This window comes from Tasmannia lanceolata, unplaced genomic scaffold (genome assembly GCF_043159265.1).
Source record: "Tasmannia lanceolata isolate RefF3 unplaced genomic scaffold, GAP_Taslan_0.1 ptg000003l, whole genome shotgun sequence".
In the NCBI taxonomy this organism is placed as follows: Eukaryota; Viridiplantae; Streptophyta; class Magnoliopsida; order Canellales; family Winteraceae; genus Tasmannia; species Tasmannia lanceolata.
This window is the reverse complement of record NW_027518680.1, coordinates 48935778-48954969: the sequence shown is the minus strand read 5'-3', so window position 1 is coordinate 48954969 and position 19192 is coordinate 48935778. Positions and strand designations below refer to the sequence as shown.

Here is a 19192-nt window from a genome sequence, read left to right as displayed (position 1 = left end):
CCAACCGCATCCACAAGCACCAATAACAACGTTATCACCATATACCATAAACAACCACCAATAACATAAACGACCACAACCACCAATCACCAATAACAGCAACCACCATCAAAAAAATCATAACCAATCAACTAGGGCAAGGAACCAACAAATCCACTACCTTCAACAACCAACAGTCACCGTCGTGGATAATCCCAATAGGTTCCAGGACAAATAAATGGAGAAATATGCCAAGCAAGCATAGAAGAATAAAAGAAGAATCAACAAGCAACGTCCCGGAACGAGGAACGAAAAAAAGAAAAGAAAGAAGAACAAGTTTAGAACATTTCAAAGATGGTGATTTAAGAACTGGTTTGAATAGAAGTGGTCAAAGGGGGTGGGATGATGAAATAGGGAGTGATTAGGGTTGGTAAATGGGTGGAAGGGACGGGCGGCTGTTACTGTTGGAAGGAAGGGGGCGGCGGCTAAGTTTAAGAAGAAAAGGAGGGGGCGGTTGGAGAGAGAGGGTTAGTGTAGATTTAGGAGAAAAAGGAGAAAGAGGAATGGATGGTTAGGGTTAGGATTAAAAACCCAAATAGATCTTGGCTAGGGTTTAGAAGAAGGAGAAACAAGGATATGGGGAAGTGAAGATGGTACCTTTGAAGATGAAGGATCACTCCAACCTTAAGCTCTGATACCATGTTGGATTCTTACATATTGTGTAGATGATGATGAGAAAGAGAGGTTGAGAGAAGAGGGAAGAGAGAAGATAGACGGAAGTGGCGTGAATAAGAGAAGGGAAAAATGGTGTATCCCTCTCCCCTTCCACGTTATATATATATATATATATATATATATATATATATATATATATATATATATATATATATATTGTAATATGCAAAAGACTAAAATACCCTTATTGCATGCATACATCTAACACCTTTTTATTAGTTCATAAATTTGGCTGATCAAAAAGGAATGAGGGTGAAAGTAAAACAAAATTATACATAAAAAGTGGCATCACTAAGAATAACAAAAATGCAAAAAAAGTTGAATGCCAACGTTTACTTACAATTTTATAAAAGAATTGAATGACATTTTACATTAGAACAGGCACATCTTACCAAAATCATGCACTTAAGCTGTCATCAGCGTGGACATCGGCGTTTTCCCGTTCTGCTATAAGCACAAGCATCTCTAGCCGCTTGTCGAATAAGGCCGCGCTCTCATCTCTCTTGTCAAGTTCAGCAGCTTCAGCCTCGAGCCATTTCTCTCTTAAATCATCGAGAAGATTTCCCTGATCGGAATTCACACTGGCTCCGGGTGCGCTCGGATGGGTAGTTCGTAGCAAGGAATCTCCAGAGGGTGGTGGGAGTGTTAAAAGCATTGCTCTGAACTCGGGTGTATCAGCAAACGTCTCGAAATTACAAGCAATCAAATCTAAACAATATTCCCTTATCTTCAAAACACCGTACCTACAAATACAACGTGACAAGATTAGAAATATAATATGAAAAATCAGTATCCCTTAATATATTCTTCATATATATCAAAGGAGAGAACATAAGACTTCATGAATAAAGAATTTGAGAACTGATCAATAAGTTGATTCCTTGTACCCATTACCATCTGCTTAAACCAGCCGTTGTACTTGTAAGTAATCTATTTGTCAGGACAAGCTTAGATATGCAGACTTGTATTCTACGTTACACAGACTCTTCTGAATGGGTGACGTACCCGTATCCAACTCGTGTCGGAATCCCAATGCTTAGGATTCACTGCCACAATTCTAGATCTCTTTTACCTATTTTTTTCCTAGATATCACTACAAAAAAATTTCAGTTAAATTAACACTTTTTTTTAATTTATCTAATAGTAAGGTTTTTTATATTGTCGACACCTATTTCTTTTCCAAAAAAAAGGTTTTTTATATAGAAATAAAATGTTATTTACTTAACCTACCAAAATTACCAATATATTACCTTTTTCTTTTGAATGGCTACCTGTTATAGCTATATTATCATGTAAAAGAACTAATTGATTAAAATATATTGGAGAATCCATGAATCCTTGTTCTGATGTTAATCGAATCCGACACTCGGTAGCCGTGTCGGATTCTGACACTGATACCAGTACGAATGAAACATAGCTTGTATTATGCAAGAGTAAATGAATACTTTCTAGAAGAATTGTGTATCAGTCATCTTTTTTCGGTGTTCTTGAACCTTAACAGGCCTAGTAAAAAAATTATCTTCTGTTCATGATACCAGCATTACAATAGTCACATGTCATCTGTTTTAAACAAGAGTAACAATGGTAGAAACAGTCATTTGAATTCGAGTTATAATATTTTGAGTGCATGCATAGACCCATTTGCTACAACATTCATGGAATACTATTTGTTGTTTAATAAAGCCGTGAATACATTATGAATATATTTCTAAGCACCAAAGTAGGAATGCATACGCATAAACAACACAGTGGCACAGATGTACTTTTGAAATAACCTTGAAGGATGATACCTGATTTGTCAGAAAACAACACATGCTGCAGGGTATTTAGAAAAGGGACAAAATAGGTGAACACAACAACGTACATGTCTGACAATATTAGCCATTGGCACAATTCTGCGGGCAAGACCATCTCCAGATGTGGTATCAATGCATCGGCTACAGCACGCTTAAGAGGAAACAACAAATATCTTGAAGCAGCATCAAATATTTCCTCTGCCTGCCCAACCATAGTGCACTCCTAAGTACCTCAAAACACAACTGGAAAAAGAAGGAACAAAAATTATCTTTATTTTCCATGTCTTTCCAATTGTATGCAAGATACCTGATCAGGGTCTATATCCTTCAGACGATCAGTGTACCTAAATTCATATAGAAGACTCAGACAATTGCAAGATAAAACATGAAAGTCACCACATTTTAATAACCAAATACTTACATATACTCTATCATCTTTTCAAATGCCTCTGTACTTAAATCGTGTTCTTCAAGAAAGGGAAGAGAATGACTAGACAGCCCATCCTGACGTTCAAGAAAATCAGTCATATGAGACAATCTTGCTTTGAAATACTCTGATCGTGAGGCCAAAATCACTTGATGGCAACGGAAACTTTTTTCACCAACTTTTACACAAATATCTGCAAGGTCATCAGCAGACCCACTCGCCTGTATTTCATCAAATCCAGATAATGTATCAGAAATATCTGCATTTTGCCTATTGGAGTTAGCAAGGGAAGTTTGAAGAATAAAGTGCAAGGCGGCCTGCAACCGGTCTTGCTCTGGGAGGGACAACCCCTGTAAAATAAATCGTTTTTGAGAGTTATCAACATTTCTCAATGCCTTGTACTCTGCATGCCTTTGGTGAAACATTTCTTTCTCAAGAACCTTTTGTAATCCTTCACACTTGCAGACTTTGCATATCTCTACAAGATCCTCCATGTCGTCAACTGTGACTTCAAGTCTGTCGGAGTAGAAGAAATGAATAAGGCTGTACAAGGCAGGATAAGACAATTTTTCACTTGCAAATCTTACTTCCCTCCGATCTTTCCATTTCGTCTCAAATCTCCGCTTAAAGAAGGATGACCGGGCACTTAAAATGACTCTGTGTGCTTCAATTGGTCTTCCTTGGACAAAAAATGTTATGTCTGGAGGGAAATCGTTGGAATTGGATCCATCATTTAATAAAGATTGACCTGTTAATTAAATATGGCACAGGTTAATTCACAAAATGTACACATTCATTAACGAACAGATGGATAAATGAACCAACTCAATCCCAATAATAACTAAAATGCGGCCCCTTCTAGAAGCAGGTAATTTAGGGCATACAAAAGGTTACTGGTACAGTGGGTTCTACATATCCCTGCTGTTGGAACATTTTTATTCGCAAAATTATATTTTGCAACATTTTCAAACTATCAACATGATGGCGGACCATTGCTGGCTTGCTACAATTTTCAGGGTGTCTTGAGTGCCCTGATCATTTTTTAGCCTATAATTAAAGTGAGTTGCATTATGAATGTGAACCCAAGTGCTTTTGACACTTCACTTATGTCAGACAAGGCCCACATGGAAATAAAGTATACTATTGGTCAAGAGGTTTCTATTGTTAAAAGGGCTAATGCTAGAAGTGAAGGGACACTTATTAAATCGCAATTGGTAGAAATTCATTAAGGTGTTTGTCTTTTTTAGTGTTACCAAGACTTTGTTTTAAGATTCCTAGTTGCAACTATATTAGGATTAGATGGAGCACATATAAGAGTCCAAGTAGGTTTATAAAGTCTACTTTAAGAATTCCATGGGAAAGAGTAATAAGTTCGTAACCATTCAAAAAAAGAAAGAGAGAGAGTCATAAGTTCGTAGGACCCCTAGGTTGCAGGAACACCATTGATTGACCCTCAATTCTATCCTTCACATCCTCAATCATGTTCACAGAGTGCCACGAATAACTAGCTCGTTCACACATCTAATTACATTATGAGAATCATCTTCCACAATAAAGGCATTAAGGTCGTGATCCAACTTGCAAATTCCCATAAGGAGAGCAAGAACTTCTGCCGTATTGGAGTCTTGAATCCCAATGAGGCCAAAAAAAGTCATACGACTTCCCCCTCTACGTCACGCAATAACACCCCCCCCCTGGGCCCCCAATGCCAGCTGGACCTAGATTTCCTGAACTGGACCCATCAAAATTTAGATAAGGAAACCAAGATGTAGACAGGACCACTTAGTTGCCGTCTTATCCACCAAAAATATGCTAATACAGGCCCACCTAGGAGCCGTCTTATCCACAAAAAATATGCCAAGTCAAATCTCATCCCAAAATCTCTTAATCGCAAAAGTGAGGAACCATTAAACTCCGCCCCACATCGGCCAAGAGGCAAAAGAACATTGATAAAAAATCTCTGCAACATGAAGCGGAAAAGGTCCAAGCAATCCCCCCAAAGAGTTTCAGTGAAAAATACCAAACCTTTCTAGTTACGCAGCCAGAAATGAAGATATGATTCACCAACTACCTATCCGTCAAACATGAAGCACATTTATTGAAAATATGGCAGTGCTAACTATGTAAATGGTCTAATCTCAGGATTTTGTAAAGGAAAGAGGCCCAACAAAACATGCTAATCTTGTGAGACGCATGAACATTCCAATCATTTCTAGTGGGGGGGTAAGAGGAGAAGGAATAAGGAGCTGGTAGAAAGATCGAACCAGGAACTTTCCATCTGATCTGAAATCGGGATTTTTCAGTCATTTTCATTATTCATAATAGATAGAACTAATTCTACTCAATAATTTCCCTAGTCTGTCAATCTCTATCAAAAAAGTTCCTGCAACACTGAATACACCAATCCTTCTATCCATTATGCCTAATGAAGCAATCACTAACAAAACATTATGGTTGGCTCCAATTCTAACAAGATTGGGATAATCAACAGCATTCAACCCACACCGTGGTCCAAACAGAGTTTGACTCTTCTTCCACACCCTACAATGAAACAAATGCCTTTTTGGAATTGCAGATGATTTTCATAATATCCCTCCAAACCGGTCTTTCCATCTGAACCCATTGATGGCCTCCAAGACCCCCATATCTCGATCCATTCTTTTCATCAATCACTGATCTTCGAGAATATTAGTATCCTCAACAAACCTTCATAGTCATATACACATTAAAGCATTATTAACAACTCTGAGCTATCCAATACCGATCACGACTAGCGCCTGAGGCCAACAAATTTACAACCAACGGACCAAATGAAATTTTTCATCATCTTCATTGTCATTCCTAAAAAAGTTCCACTACAACTGATCCAACAGATTAATGATAGAAATGGGGCACTGAAACATAGACTTATAGTGAAGATGGAAGCTGGCAAGCACAGCTTTGGTGAGTGTAATGCTCCTCCAGGGGAAAGGACATTCTTCTTTTAGGGTGGAAGTCTCCATTGAACTCTCAATAACCGGGTCCCACAACCCAAATAGTGATTGGGAAATAAACCTCTTCTACATCCGAGATCTAAGGCAAAAGTATGTACTCCATCCTTGGTCAAATAAATCGCCAATATAATAGAATTGGAAAAGTTAATGCATTGGCCCGAACAGCTTCGTTACATCTAGAAACAACCTGCAAACTTTTTACTGCCCAACTGCTAGACTCGTGGAAGATGAGTGTATCAGTTGTGTACTTGCGTATTGAAGGTAGCAAATTTAACACCCTCCCGCCGCGCGACTAACTTTGAAGCCCTCCATCAAATTAATTTTCCTAGCTTTCTCTAAGATTCTACTGAGAGTTTCCAGAGATGGGAAATTTCAACCCTCTCTTGTCTAACTTTGAAGCAATCAATCAAGTTAAAGTCTCCTAGCTTTCTCCTACATTCTACTGAAAGTTCCCACCATGACATTAAAGAGTAAGGGAGACAGCGGATCTCCCTAAAGGGTCTTCCTAAAGGATTTCCTGGAGGTCTTAAGAAAATCCTTGAGCCAAACTATTTAATAAAACAGATATATGTGTTATCTTTTCCTCTTCTAACTTAAAGAACTCTCACAAACACATTGGGAAGGTAGATAACCCCACAAGTATCATTGTAGATTCTGTTTTTTCTTTAAATGCAATTCCTTTCTTCCAGTCTATAGACTCTTCAATCCAAAAAGATCAATAACGATCAAGGATATAAAACCTCAATATGTACGATGAAGATCTCAACCTGTTACCAACACATTGTAACATGTATGGCTTTTATGTGTAGCATATAAGATACAAGAATTTTGATAGCTATTCTGAAGTGACAGCAGTTAATTTTCAAGTATCAACAACACAAACTACACAAAAAGTCTACCAATGTATCCCAACATGACATAACTGCCAATGGTCAATAAATAATGAGTTTGAATCTCAATAAACGACTAAAAGCTAACCTCATTTGAGCTATATGAAAAGGACCCAAGGTTCTGCTGCAAACCTTTCACAAAATAAATTTTATGGAATCTTAACCTAAGTGGGCCTACTGAATATGGTACCAAGAATGTATGCAGCAATATGTGTTAATGGGTCAATCTCTCCAACACATTTCACTCAAGATTGATTATGTAAGACACACAGACAACCTTGTAGCAAAAGGTAGCAACTAGAAGTTTTTTTTTTTTTTTTTGGTAGGCAAGCTGGTATCGAACCTGCGACATCAAGGCTGAGATACAAAGCCTCAACCATTGAGCTACAAGCCCAACTCCAAAGAAGATTCAAATTGGTTGTTTCACAAAATGTAACTCACGAAGAAACCTGTCTGCATATTCATTATGTGACAGGTTTCTATTGTTCACAACGAAGGTGGAAAAATTCTATTTTGCAGTTGCAAACCAGATGAAGTCCTCTCGTTAATAGAGCAAGACAACAAACTTGTGTTGCATTCGCAAATTAAATCAGCATGGCGCAGATAGTTCATTTTGGAGGGCCCCATATATTTGTTTCTGCCGTGTATCCTGAAAATGGACAATAAAGACCAAAAAGTAAAAACTGCACAATGGTCCACATTCAGGCTATGCTACATCCATGGTGGGGCTCACCGGATTAATGGACCAATAGGGTCCAATTTCATGTTTATGTCATTTCTCTTTCCATAATGAAATTAAACTCATAAACAGCAATTTCAAAGATTCCGGGCCTCTTGGACACCACCAAAATAGGGTCTTATTTGCAAATAAGATTATTTTGAGTTAATATTATATGCAAATGGTGCATTGAGTCTCTTTTGATGACATCAACACTATTATTTGAAGATAGAAAATAAACCCTTATAAGCATATCTGCAAAAAAGAGTATTTCTTCCCAAAGAAAGAAATAAACAATGTAAATAATTGTCAACAGAGTTATTTTCATTAGTCGGGCACTCTATCTCAGAAGATCAAGAGGAACTCTCAATTTTTTCATAATGTTTGAGATTTTCCATTCTCTCTATTGATTTCAATGGATTTACATCATCATTGTCTCTATCTTTTTTTTTTAATGGCAATCACATCCTCTCTGTCAAATTCTGTCTACTATCTTTTCTTAATGTTCTCTGTGTGCTAGTTCTTTTCTTGATGTTCTCTGTGTGCTAGTTCTTTTCTTGATGTTCTCTGTGTGCTAGTTAAGGTTTGTCTTCCCCCAATTAACCGGTGTTTACGGAAATCTATACAAATCATTGCAGTTGTATTGTTTTCCTTTTGACTATCATTAGTTCTATGGAATCAAAGCAGATCTGATGGTATTTCTATTTATTTTGTTGTATTCTCACCCAAGGTTTTAAATTTCGGTTTCGAGTATTTCGGTCCTCACCGAAACCAAAATTTCGGCCGAAATTCGGTAGAAGCGCTCGAAATGTTGGTTTTTTGGGCTGAAATTTCGGTAACTTCGGCAGAAATTCTGTAAAGAAATAAAAAATTAATAGTTTATAGAAAATTTCGCTGAAATTGCAGAAATTTTGGAATTTTCGACCGAAATTTGGTAAAGATCGGCAATTTCAGTTTCGGAACGTTTGGGTTTTGGTCCTGACCGAAATCTGAAATTTCAGTCCAAATTTTTGGATTTCGGCTGAAATTTAAAACCATGTTCTCACCTAGGCCAATGTCAAAGATTTGACCTTCTTCATTGATTGCCCCAGCCATTGCTACTTCCGTACTCATTCCTCGGACACCATTGTTGAGGCAATTTCCATGACAAGTCTCTTTTTTTTAAGATTTCATTTTATTGTTGGTTTGAACTAGACTTGGAATCTCTTGTGTTTGATTCAATGTCTACAAAACTGGTTACATTTCTTATGTTTTATCAAATATAGGTATTCTAGTTTATTTGTCCTAATTCACATGTTATGATGAATATGATGCATCTAAAAGCAAGAATTCAATTATTATGTTTATTGATTGTAACCAAAAGATGCAGGTATGCCTTCATGACAACAAGGGGCCAAAGATTGAGGGTCTAAGGATGCACCACCACTTTTAACAGAGTATGCCAAAATTAGGGGTGTCTTCTTGCTTGCTTAAGGATCTTGCTTGCTTAAGGAGTACTCAGTTCATGGATACTGTTCACGGATAAGACGATTGTCGAAAGTGACTCTTTGAATGTCATTCGATGGTTGAAAGGCTCGATTGTATCTCCTTGGCGCTTTGCTCACTTCTTTGATGAGATCCAAGACAAAGCTGGCAATTCTTCAATCATTTTCAAGCATATTCGGAGATCGGCTAATAATGTGGCGGATAGTCTTGCTCGACATGGAGTAGGAGGGTGAGTTTTGAATTGTTTGATTTCTTTCCACCATAATTGTTTTTCTTGCGTTTGTACTTTCTTCTATTGTACTTTTTCTTGTATTCTGGAGTTTCGACCAGCTCGGTCTTCTCCTTTTCAATTAATGAAATCTCTACCATTCAAAAAAAAAAAGTACACTATTCTTGTTTCTCTTGGCATCCAAGGGATAGCGTAAAAGAATAGGATTAGGAAAGAAAATCAAGGGGTCAATCTTCCTTGATGGTAATCTCAACACTTCTAAATTCAACTAGGTGGTGGATATGAGAAGCATAAAATTTAGCTAGATGTCATTTTTTTTTTAGAAGGAAAAAAAAGAGATTAACAAGATGTCACATTATCATTGCTTGCTTCGACCTACAAATAGATCGTAATTATAGGACTATTTGACTCCGCTTAGCCATTAGAATTGCCCAAGTCATATATGTTTTGCTCTTGACTAGTCTTATGTTAGGAGTTCCGTAATGTAAGATCTGAATGCATTGTCACTCTGATTGTGTGTTAAGACTTAAGAGCCCAGGCAAGCCGTTGTAGTACTAGTCTTACACCACAATGCAGGTCCTTAATAACAATAACTTACCTTGCATGAGAATTGTCAACAAATATTCAACAAATGGCTACTTGGAGTCGTCCACTTATCAAATCAGTTATGAGGTAATTATGCAACAAGTTATATGTGTTAGTGTACTAAGAAAAACCTTTACATTATAATAAGTTAAAAAATACACCCACAAATATTGGTATCCAAAGAGACATGGAATAATACTAAATGCAAATGAGCATATTCTAAGAGTGTATCCAAAGAGATATGCATATTGTTAATGAAAAATATGCATATAATTATTATATTTGACATTATAACCATACGCATATAGGATTATATATGCAAATAGTTTTTGGTGGTATCCAAAGAGGCCATTCAACTTAAATTAATCACATTTTGATTGGTCGTTGAAATCATCTTAGGAATAGTAACAGCCACGAAAAACTAATTGGGAGGTTGCAAACTAAAGAGTGGAGTGTCATTATTGAGAAGGGAGTGAGGATATCACTAAACAAATCAAAGGAGTTATTTTGACCATTAACAAAACTATCAAAACAATAAATTCAAAATCAGAATTCAAAGACCATGAAAATCTGATTAGTTGTTCAGAACACGCAAGGGAGGAAAAAAATAAAAGCAGCAATAAAAAAGGGGGGGGGGGGGGGGACTGATATCTGTGGGACCAGTTTTGATAACGGGACAAACCTTGTTTTACATGCTTCAACCAGCTTCAATGGCTACTACAATTCCGCAAAACTTCTCAGTGACTGGTTAAAATTGTAAGATCTTACATGGGCAATCATTGATCTAAAACCAATGATCTAGATTGGAGAATGAGATTAAGAGTGAAATCAGTAGAGTTACCCATTGACCATCATGATCAGTGAAGGGTACAAGAATAATAAGTGCATCTCATCTTTTTAAGATATGAATGGTTAGTGTAGCCCAAATTTAACTACATCAGCTAAGTAAGTCTAGATAGTGTAAATGGTTAAACATATTAAGCCAAATAGAGTTCTATTGTGGGCGGAACTCTAAGAAGTATTTTTTATAAATAAGGGTTGGCCAAAGGAAGTATTGTTTTGTAAATAAGGGTTGGTCAAAGGAGATCTCCCCCGCCCAGAGATCAGACAGACCACAACTCAGTCTATCACCTCCATGGCCAATTATTCTTTCTTTAATCTATTCTCTGTATTATAGTAATTTACATGGTAAGATCTTAGATTAATAGATTTTTTTTAATTAGAACTTTTGCGTATATGATCATGGAATAGTCTACATGTTGATTGAAATCCATGATCCTAAGTTCACAAAAACATGTAAAACAAAGTGAGTTCGTCTCACTATCAAAACACCATCAAGCATATATCACTAGCCTAAAAAAATTATTGGGAGTTATTTTTCCCTAACCTCTACATTACATCTATTTAAGTTTTTGAAAAAATCAGGAGTACATATCATTGTCAAAAATCAATTTCCTATTTTTTTAGAAACAAAAAAAATCAAAACAATAAATTCAAAATCAAAATCCAAGTACCAAAAAAAAACCCCAACTAACCCATCAATCGAACTGGATTCTCAAACTCCTCAACAAAAACCTGATTTGCCCTACACCTCAAGAACATATCCCTAAGCGCTCCTTGCAAGGGTCCCAACGGCGGGGGCCGCGCCTCGAAAGCTTTCAAAAGCTTCCTGACCGTCAGATTAAGCGCTGCATAGTGGCACCGATCACCATCAAAAGTGTGCTCAGAACAGATCGCACCACTCTCTAGCAGCATCCGTGCTGCCTCTAGGTGTCCAGCGAGGCACGAGTAATATAGGGCAGCGGAGTCCCACGTGTCACGTGCGTTCACGTTCATACCGGACTCTATCAGGTACCGGAGCCGGTCAACGTCTCCGGCCCTTGAGGCTTCGAATATGTCTCCGGCTGGGACTTTTTTTAGTGGGATTGAGGGTTCGATTTCGTCTGGGTCGAAATCTAGGGCGTCTAAGTCCGGATGGATCGTATATGAGCGTTCTTGAGACATTTGTTAGGGTTTCATGGTTGAAATTCTAGGGTTAGGGTTTTGGTACATTTTGTCTGAACGGTGCTTCGAATGAGTAACGATCATTTTCTTTTTTCTTAAACCACCCCCCCAAACCGAAATCGTTAACTTTTTTGCTTTCGGAGTTAACGGTTGCTTCTCCACCCGTTCATAAAAGGTCACGGAAACTGTTAAGAGTGGGAAGGGGGGGCAATAGCCATCGGGGGGGGGGGGGGGGGGGGGAAATATCACTGCCCTTTTTAAATTGGCTCGTTTTTCGAGTTTTTCAATCGCGGCAAGGAGAGAGGTTTGGAGATATCTATATGGAAAGAAAAAGTACACGGCAATGATAAATTCGCCCCCAATGTATCCGCGCTCCTGAACGTGAATTGCCGTAAAGCGTTAAAGTCTGCCGCATTGCGTGAATTAGCCTAAGGGGTTCGCCCAAAATAAATTAACTTAAACGAGGTTAACCTTGTAAAGGGTGATGATCGGGTGTCGGGCACACTTCAAACTAATTTATGAAAAATAAAATTCTCCGTAGAAAATATTCTGGGAAAAAATAATCCGGGGTCTAGTAGGCTTATAATTTTCATTCTGTTCCGATTTCAAGAAAAACATTTCTTGTAGAAAAATTTTTCATTTCCAAGATTTAGAAAGCAATGATGTATTTAAGGCTTATTTAGAGGGATATATCATAATAAATTCAAGGCCCCTCTAGATAAAACGACTTTGTGGTTAGATTCCGTTTTTTCATGTGTAATCAAATAATGGAAAAGGAGGAAATTCTTGAAAAAATTTCTTTTCCAAACTTTTCAAGAAAATTCTTGCAATTTTAAACAAGGCCTAAAAGTAAGAAAAATTTTCAATCTTGAAAAAAAATATGAAAAATGAGTTAAACAGATGTTTTGTTTTGTTTTTTTTTTTGAAAAGTGACATCATATAATATATCTAATTATCTATATATGTAAGTAAAGCTGAATCTTCTAAGTTGTGGATGTGCCATGTGTCAACCCCTCCTCTATCACACAATTTTAAAAAGCCTTATTTATCACGTTTTGGCAAATCTTCTATTATAGGGAAGAAAGCTATTAAATCTCCTATTATTATATTAAATCTCCTATAATATCTCTCCCTCTATCAAGTTTCGTGGCAACTCCTATTTATCACATTTTGGCAAATCTTATATTATATGGAAGAAAGCTATTAAGTCTCCTTTAAAAGCTATTAAATCTCCTATTATATCTCTTTCTCTCTCTGTTAGATCGAAAATCGGTAACAGGTACGACAGTGACGTAAGAGCTGAGCTGGATGACCAGAGGAGGAGAGTCCTGAGGGACCGGAGTGAAGGAGAGAGAAGTGGCTGAGTCCTGCTATGAGGGCTGAGTCATGCACAAGGCAAGCAAGGTCAGAAGACCAACCCGGGTTTTACTCCGGACAGGCCCTTCGACACTCAAGTCAGTATGAGCAGGAGTGCAGAGCTAATCTTAAGAGTTTAGGGTGGAGAGAGGGTTTGTTTGCATTACTCGTTGGTTTGAGCTTTGAACCCCTATTTATAGGGGAAAACCTAGGGAGGTGTCCAGGACAGGTGGCGGCCTGTGAGAGGCTGGAGTTCACCTACTCCAGGACAGGTGGCGGCCTGTGAGAGGCTGGAGTTCACCTACTCCAAGATAGGTGGCGGCCTGTGAGAGGCTGGAGCTCACCTACTCTGGGACAGGTGGCGGCCTGTGAGAGGCTGGAGCTTTACACCCCATCAGTTGCCCCCCAGTTTTCCAAGTCATTGAGTGACTTGGGAAAGTGTGGTTGATCGCTTATCTGGATGGGCAGGTGTTGTGTGGAAGTGAATCTGGGAGTTCAATCCGGAGATCCAGTCCAGAGTCCGGAAAGAAGATAAGTCTGGAGGTCCAGTCCGGAGTCTGGGTGGAAACAAGTCTGGAGGTCCAGTCCGGAGTCCGGCTGGAAACAAGTCTGGAAGTCCAGTCCGGAGTCCGGCTGGATTTGAGTCCGGAGGTCCAGTCCGGAGTCCGGCTGGATTTGAGTCTGGAGGTCTAGTCCGGAGTCCGGCTGGATTTGAGTCCGGAGGTCCAGTCCGGAGTCCGGCTGGAAACAAGTCTGGAGGTCCAGTCCGGCGTCCGGCTGGATTTGAGTCCGGAGGTCCAGTCCGGAGTCCGACTGGATTTGAGTCCGGAGGTCCAGTCCGGAGTCCGGCTGGAAACAAGTCTGGAGGTCCAGTCCGGCGTCCGGCTGGATTTGAGTCCGGAGGTCCAGTCCGGAGTCCGGCTGGAATTGAGTCCGGAGGTCCAGTCCGGAGTCCGGCTGGAAACAAGTTTGGAGTTCCAGTCCGGAGTCCGGCTGGATTTGAGTCCGGAGGTCCAGTCCGGAGTCCGGTTGTCATTTGGAGGTACGCGTCATATCCAGTCCGGAGTACGGAGATCCAGTCCGGAGTCCGGTTGTCATTTGGAGGTACGCATCATATCCAGTCCGGAGTACGGAGATCCAGTTCGGAGATCCAGTACGGAGTACGGAGATCCAGTTCGGAGATCCAGTCCGGTTGTCATTTGGAGGTACGCGTCATATCCAGTTCGGCTTGAGATGAACTGAATTGTGTCCTGTAGCGAGACGCGTCATATCCAGTTCGGCTTGAGATGAACTGAATTTTGTCATGTAGCGAGACGCGTCATATCCAGTTCGGCCTGGGATGAACTGAATTTTGTCCTGTAGCGAGACGCGTCGTATCCAGTTCGGCTTGAGATGAACTGAATTTTGTCCTGTAGCGAGACGCGTCATATCTAGTTCGGCTTGAGATGTTCTGAACGGCTTAGGATGGCCAAGTTTTATTGAACTTGGGTTTCCGAGCAGCGAGTACCCTAGTTTTAGCGAACTGGGTTTCCGAGTAGCGAGTACCCGAGTTTTAGTGAACTGGGTTTCCAAAGTACCCGAGTTTTAGTGAACTGGGTTTCCAAGCGGCGTTGGTTTTTGCATCCGGGCTGGTTCCAGACCAGGAGTACGCTCCCGATCTTTGCAAAGACGAGCCGTGGCGAACCAAGCAGGGAGTACCCAGTTTTAGCGAACTGGGTTTCCAGAGTACCCGAGTTTTAGTGAACTGGGTTTCCAGAGAGTACCCAAGTTTTATGAACTGGGTTTCCAGAGAGTACCCAAGTTTTATGAACTGGGTTTCCAGAGGGTACCCAAGTTTTATGAACTGGGTTTCCGAAGAGTACCCAAGTTTTATGAACTGGGTTTCCAGAGAGTACCCAAGTTTTATGAACTGGGTTTCCAGATACAAGAGGGAGACTGAGTCTGCAAAAAGATTATATTATTCATATTAACATAAATTTAATTTACAAAATCACCTTTCATGCAGGACAATTTGACTTAGTGAGTTGGTGCTGAGTGCTGCTGCTGAGAGAGGAGCCAATCAGAGCGACTTCTCACTATCTTCTAGGCATAGTGGGATGGAGATGAGGTCTTCAACGAGTTGAGTCCCCCTGAGTTCGTCCCTGACATCGAGTAGTTCGATTGGCAGTGATTCCACTGCATTTTTGCCTTTGAGTGCCATCGCATAGCACTCCCTGGATTGAGGTTGATCTCCTCGAACTTCCCCCACGTCGTTGGGGGTTATGAACTTCATTTTTTGGTGATACGCTGAAGCGACCGCACGGATCAGGTTCTGGCCAGGCCGCCCTAAGATAGCATTAAAGACCGAAGTGGCCCTTACTACCAGGAAATTGACCATGGCGAACGCTTAGCAAGGTGGCTCTCCGACAAGGACTGGGAGCTCAATCTGCCCCTCTACTTTCACAACCTCTCCGGAGAAGCCAAACAGGTCTGAGCTTGCCGGCTTCAGGCGGTCGTCATCTATCATCATCTTCTGAAAGGCGTGATAGTACAAGATATCCGCCGAGCTCCCGTTGTCAACGAGGATTTTCTTTACTTCCCAGTTGGCGACGAGCATGGTTACCACCAGTGCATCGTCGTGAGGTAGGTATGAGGTTGTCCAAATCTGCATCTGAGAAGAAGATCTCATTCTCTGTTCTTGTCTTCTTGCTAGTCGTGTGCACGGCGTTGATCCGTCGTGCATACGCTTTGCGGGCAGCGGAGGACGTGCCCCCAGCGGCAGGTCCACCCATGATTGTATCAATGACCCCCCTTGGCTGAGATCGAGGTGCCTCTGGCTGCGTACTGGGCGGCTGAGGAGTTTTGTTCCGAGCAGGGGGCGGCTGTGATCTTCGAGGGCTGCGGCCTCGGGGGCTCTTTACCCTGCGCTCTTGCTTGCGGCCGTCAGTTCGGATATACTTTTTCAAATAACCCCGGCCGATCAGCTGTTCAATTTTCTCTTTGAGCTGCCAACACTCATATGTGTCGTGACCGTGGTCCTTATGGAACCGACAGTATTTTGATGGATCTCTCCTGTTTCCTTTGGAGATCATTCTAGCAGGCCACTTCACGAATTCCTCTTCGCTGATCGCAGCCAATATATGTTTTCTAGAGGTGTTGAGGGGTGTGAAGTTCTCTCCTCTTCTTTGCGGAAGTGGGGACTTCTCTCTTCTCGGAGGTTTATCCTCCCTGCGCTGCTTGGGGGGATTTTTCTCTTCAGAGGTTATCCTCCGATTTGAATTAAGAGCTGCCAGCGTTTCTTCCACCGTTATATACTCCTCTGCCCCGGCCATGAGGTCTGCAAATGAGAGCGGATTTTGTCGAGCTACAGCCCGACGAAAATCATTAGACCTGGCTCCAGCGAGGAGCGCATTCATAGCTGTTGAGGGATCTAGATTTGGCACCTGAAGTGCCTCCCTGTTGAAGCGGCGGACGAAGGCTTTCAGAGGTTCACTATCCTCCTGCCGCAAGGCCATCAAGGATGCTGTTGTTTTCCTTGGCCTGCGGCTGCTCATGAAGTGGTGGACCAGATCCTCCCCGAAGTCATCGAAGTTACTGATAGAGCTCGGTTTGATCCTGGAGTACCAGTCTCTTGCCGCACCAGTTAGCGTCGTTGGAAACGCTCTGCAAATGAAGCCGTCGGAGGCGCCGTGGAGGAGCATCATTGTTCTGAATGTCTCCAAATGGTCCATGGGGTCTGTAGTCCCGTCGTATTGCGGGACGACGGGCATTTTAAACCCTCTGGGTGCTGGGGCACCCAGGACATCATCAGTGAACGGCTTTCTGCTTGAGAACGCCCTGGAGGCGGGCCGGCTCTGATCCTTCGCCAGTTCCTCTATTCGGTGGTCCATTTCCTCCATTCTCTGTAGGAGCGGATCCGTTCTATGCTCCAAGGATCTGATTCTTCCCACAGATTGGCTTGCCGCGGAACCGGACTGGCCCTCCGGACTCCTACGACGAGACCACCGGGACTTCACTGGTGGTGCACGATCTTCATGAGCTCGGTGCCTTTGTGCGGAACGGGACCGTGGCCTTTGACGGTGGTGAGGCTCTGCTTGAGCATGCCTCACCGTGGGGTGATGGACTTGTCTGGTGGAGTGGTGAGTTCGATCCTCACCATGGCGCGATGACTCTCCCCTGTGGATGTCTGGCCTTTCTTGGACAGATTGCGGAGCTTCTGGAGGAGGTTGGGGAGGAGTCTGAAGTAATTGCTGGTACTGCCCGACGAGAGCTGTCATTTGTTGAAAAAGAGCTTGAACTTGCTCCGGAGTGGGCAGGGGATTCAGGTGTTCTGAGCGAGCAGGGCTCTACTCGGCTGTAGCAGAAGCTGCTACTACCAGCGAGGCGATTCGCTCGCTCCGGGTCCTGCGGGGCAGCACGGTTTGGGTAGTCCGTGCAGTAGGTATCCTCGCACTCTTGCGCCCTGCCATTTTTGGGAGATATCTGAGAACGGCTTTTAGTTCTGGGGTCTCACGGATGGCGCCAATCTGTTAGACCGAAAATTGGTAACAGGTACGACAGTGACGTAAGAGCTGAGCTGGATGACCAGAGGAGGAGAGTCCTGAGGGACCGGAGTGAAGGAGAGCGAAGTGGCTGAGTCCTGCTATGAGGGCTGAGTCCTGCACAAGGCAAGCGAGGTCAGAAGACCAACCCGGGTTTTACTCCGGACAGGCCCTTCGACACTCAAGTCAGTATGAGCAGGAGTGCAGAGCTAATCTTAAGAGTTTAGGGTGGAGAGAGGGTTTGTTTGCATTACCCGTTGGTTGAGCTTTGAACCCCTATTTATAGGGGAAAACCTGGTGAGGTGTCCAGGACAGGTGGCGGCCTGTGAGAGGCTGGAGTTCACCTACTCCAGGACAGGTGGCGGCCTGTGAGAGGCTGGAGTTCACCTACTCTAGGACAGGTGGCGGCCTGTGAGAGGCTGGAGTTCACCTACTCCAGGACAGGTGGCGGCATGTGAGAGGCTGGAGTTCACCTACTCTAGGACAGGTGGCGGCCTGTGAGAGGCTGGAGCTCACCTACTCTGGGACAGGTGGCGGCCTGTGAGAGGCTGGAGCTTTACACCCATCACTCTCCAAACTCTCTCAATTAAATCTCCTATAACATCTCTCCTATGAAGTTGAGCTATTAAATCTCCTATTATATCTCTTTCTCTCTCCAAACTCTCTCAATTAAATCTCCTATAACATCTCTCCTATGAAGTTTCTTTTCACTGCCACGTGTCAACCAATCTATATCCCATATATTACAAAGGTTTCTAAAAACGCAATTAATGCGCAATAAAAGGAATTTTTGGCTCTTTATTCGAGAAGCCTTTAATGGAACGCCTATTTTTGAGGCATTTAATATTGCTTTCTTTCTATGCCAAAAAATATATATTCGTCAATCCTCTCAACGTATAATGGAACGCGTACTTTTGAGGCATTTAATATTGCTTTCTTTCTACGCCAAAAAATATATATTCGTCAATCCTCTCAACGTATATCTCTTAACTTTCCTAAATTATTTGTCTTTTCACCTTCCTAAAAGGCCCGTGTCTCAACTTTATATCAACTTTTACTCACCTTCCCTATAATATTTCTCGCTAACCATGTTGTTTACAAAGCGGCTACTTTTAAGGCAATTTTAAAGTATTTAGGATTTCCCATTAAATATTTCTCAATCCTCTCAACGTATATCCCTTCACTTTCCTAAAATATTTGTCTGTTCACCTCTCTAAAAGCCACGAGTCTCAAAATACACCTTCCAAATTCGTTTACTATTCCAATCTATCAGCCATATGAAGCAATAAATTAATGGAATTTTATGACCTTCCCTTTTACTTTAACTTCATCTTCCCCTCTCAATCCCTCCTCTCTCAACCTGTATTCGCACATCGATTCCGACCGGCGTTTCCAGTTCCCTCGACGATTTTCATCAGCCTCCTTGAGTCCGTGACATCAAGGAGTAGAGTTTTGATCTCCACTCCCAATCAATC

At 41.6% G+C, this 19192-nt stretch overlaps 1 protein-coding gene across 1 annotated transcript; it reads right to left on the bottom strand.

The window, feature by feature from the left end:
• Positions 1-898: 898 nt before the first annotated feature.
• On the bottom strand, positions 899-12029 carry LOC143855483 (ankyrin repeat family protein). Its single transcript, XM_077365603.1, has 5 exons — positions 11373-12029; positions 2932-3685; positions 2818-2854; positions 2579-2712; positions 899-1457 (listed from the first exon to the last, which is right to left on the bottom strand). The coding sequence occupies exons 1-5, from the start codon at positions 11839-11841 to the stop codon at positions 1112-1114; spliced, it is 1740 nt and encodes a 579-aa protein (XP_077221718.1). The 5' UTR covers positions 11842-12029; the 3' UTR covers positions 899-1111.
• Positions 12030-19192: the final 7163 nt, after the last annotated feature.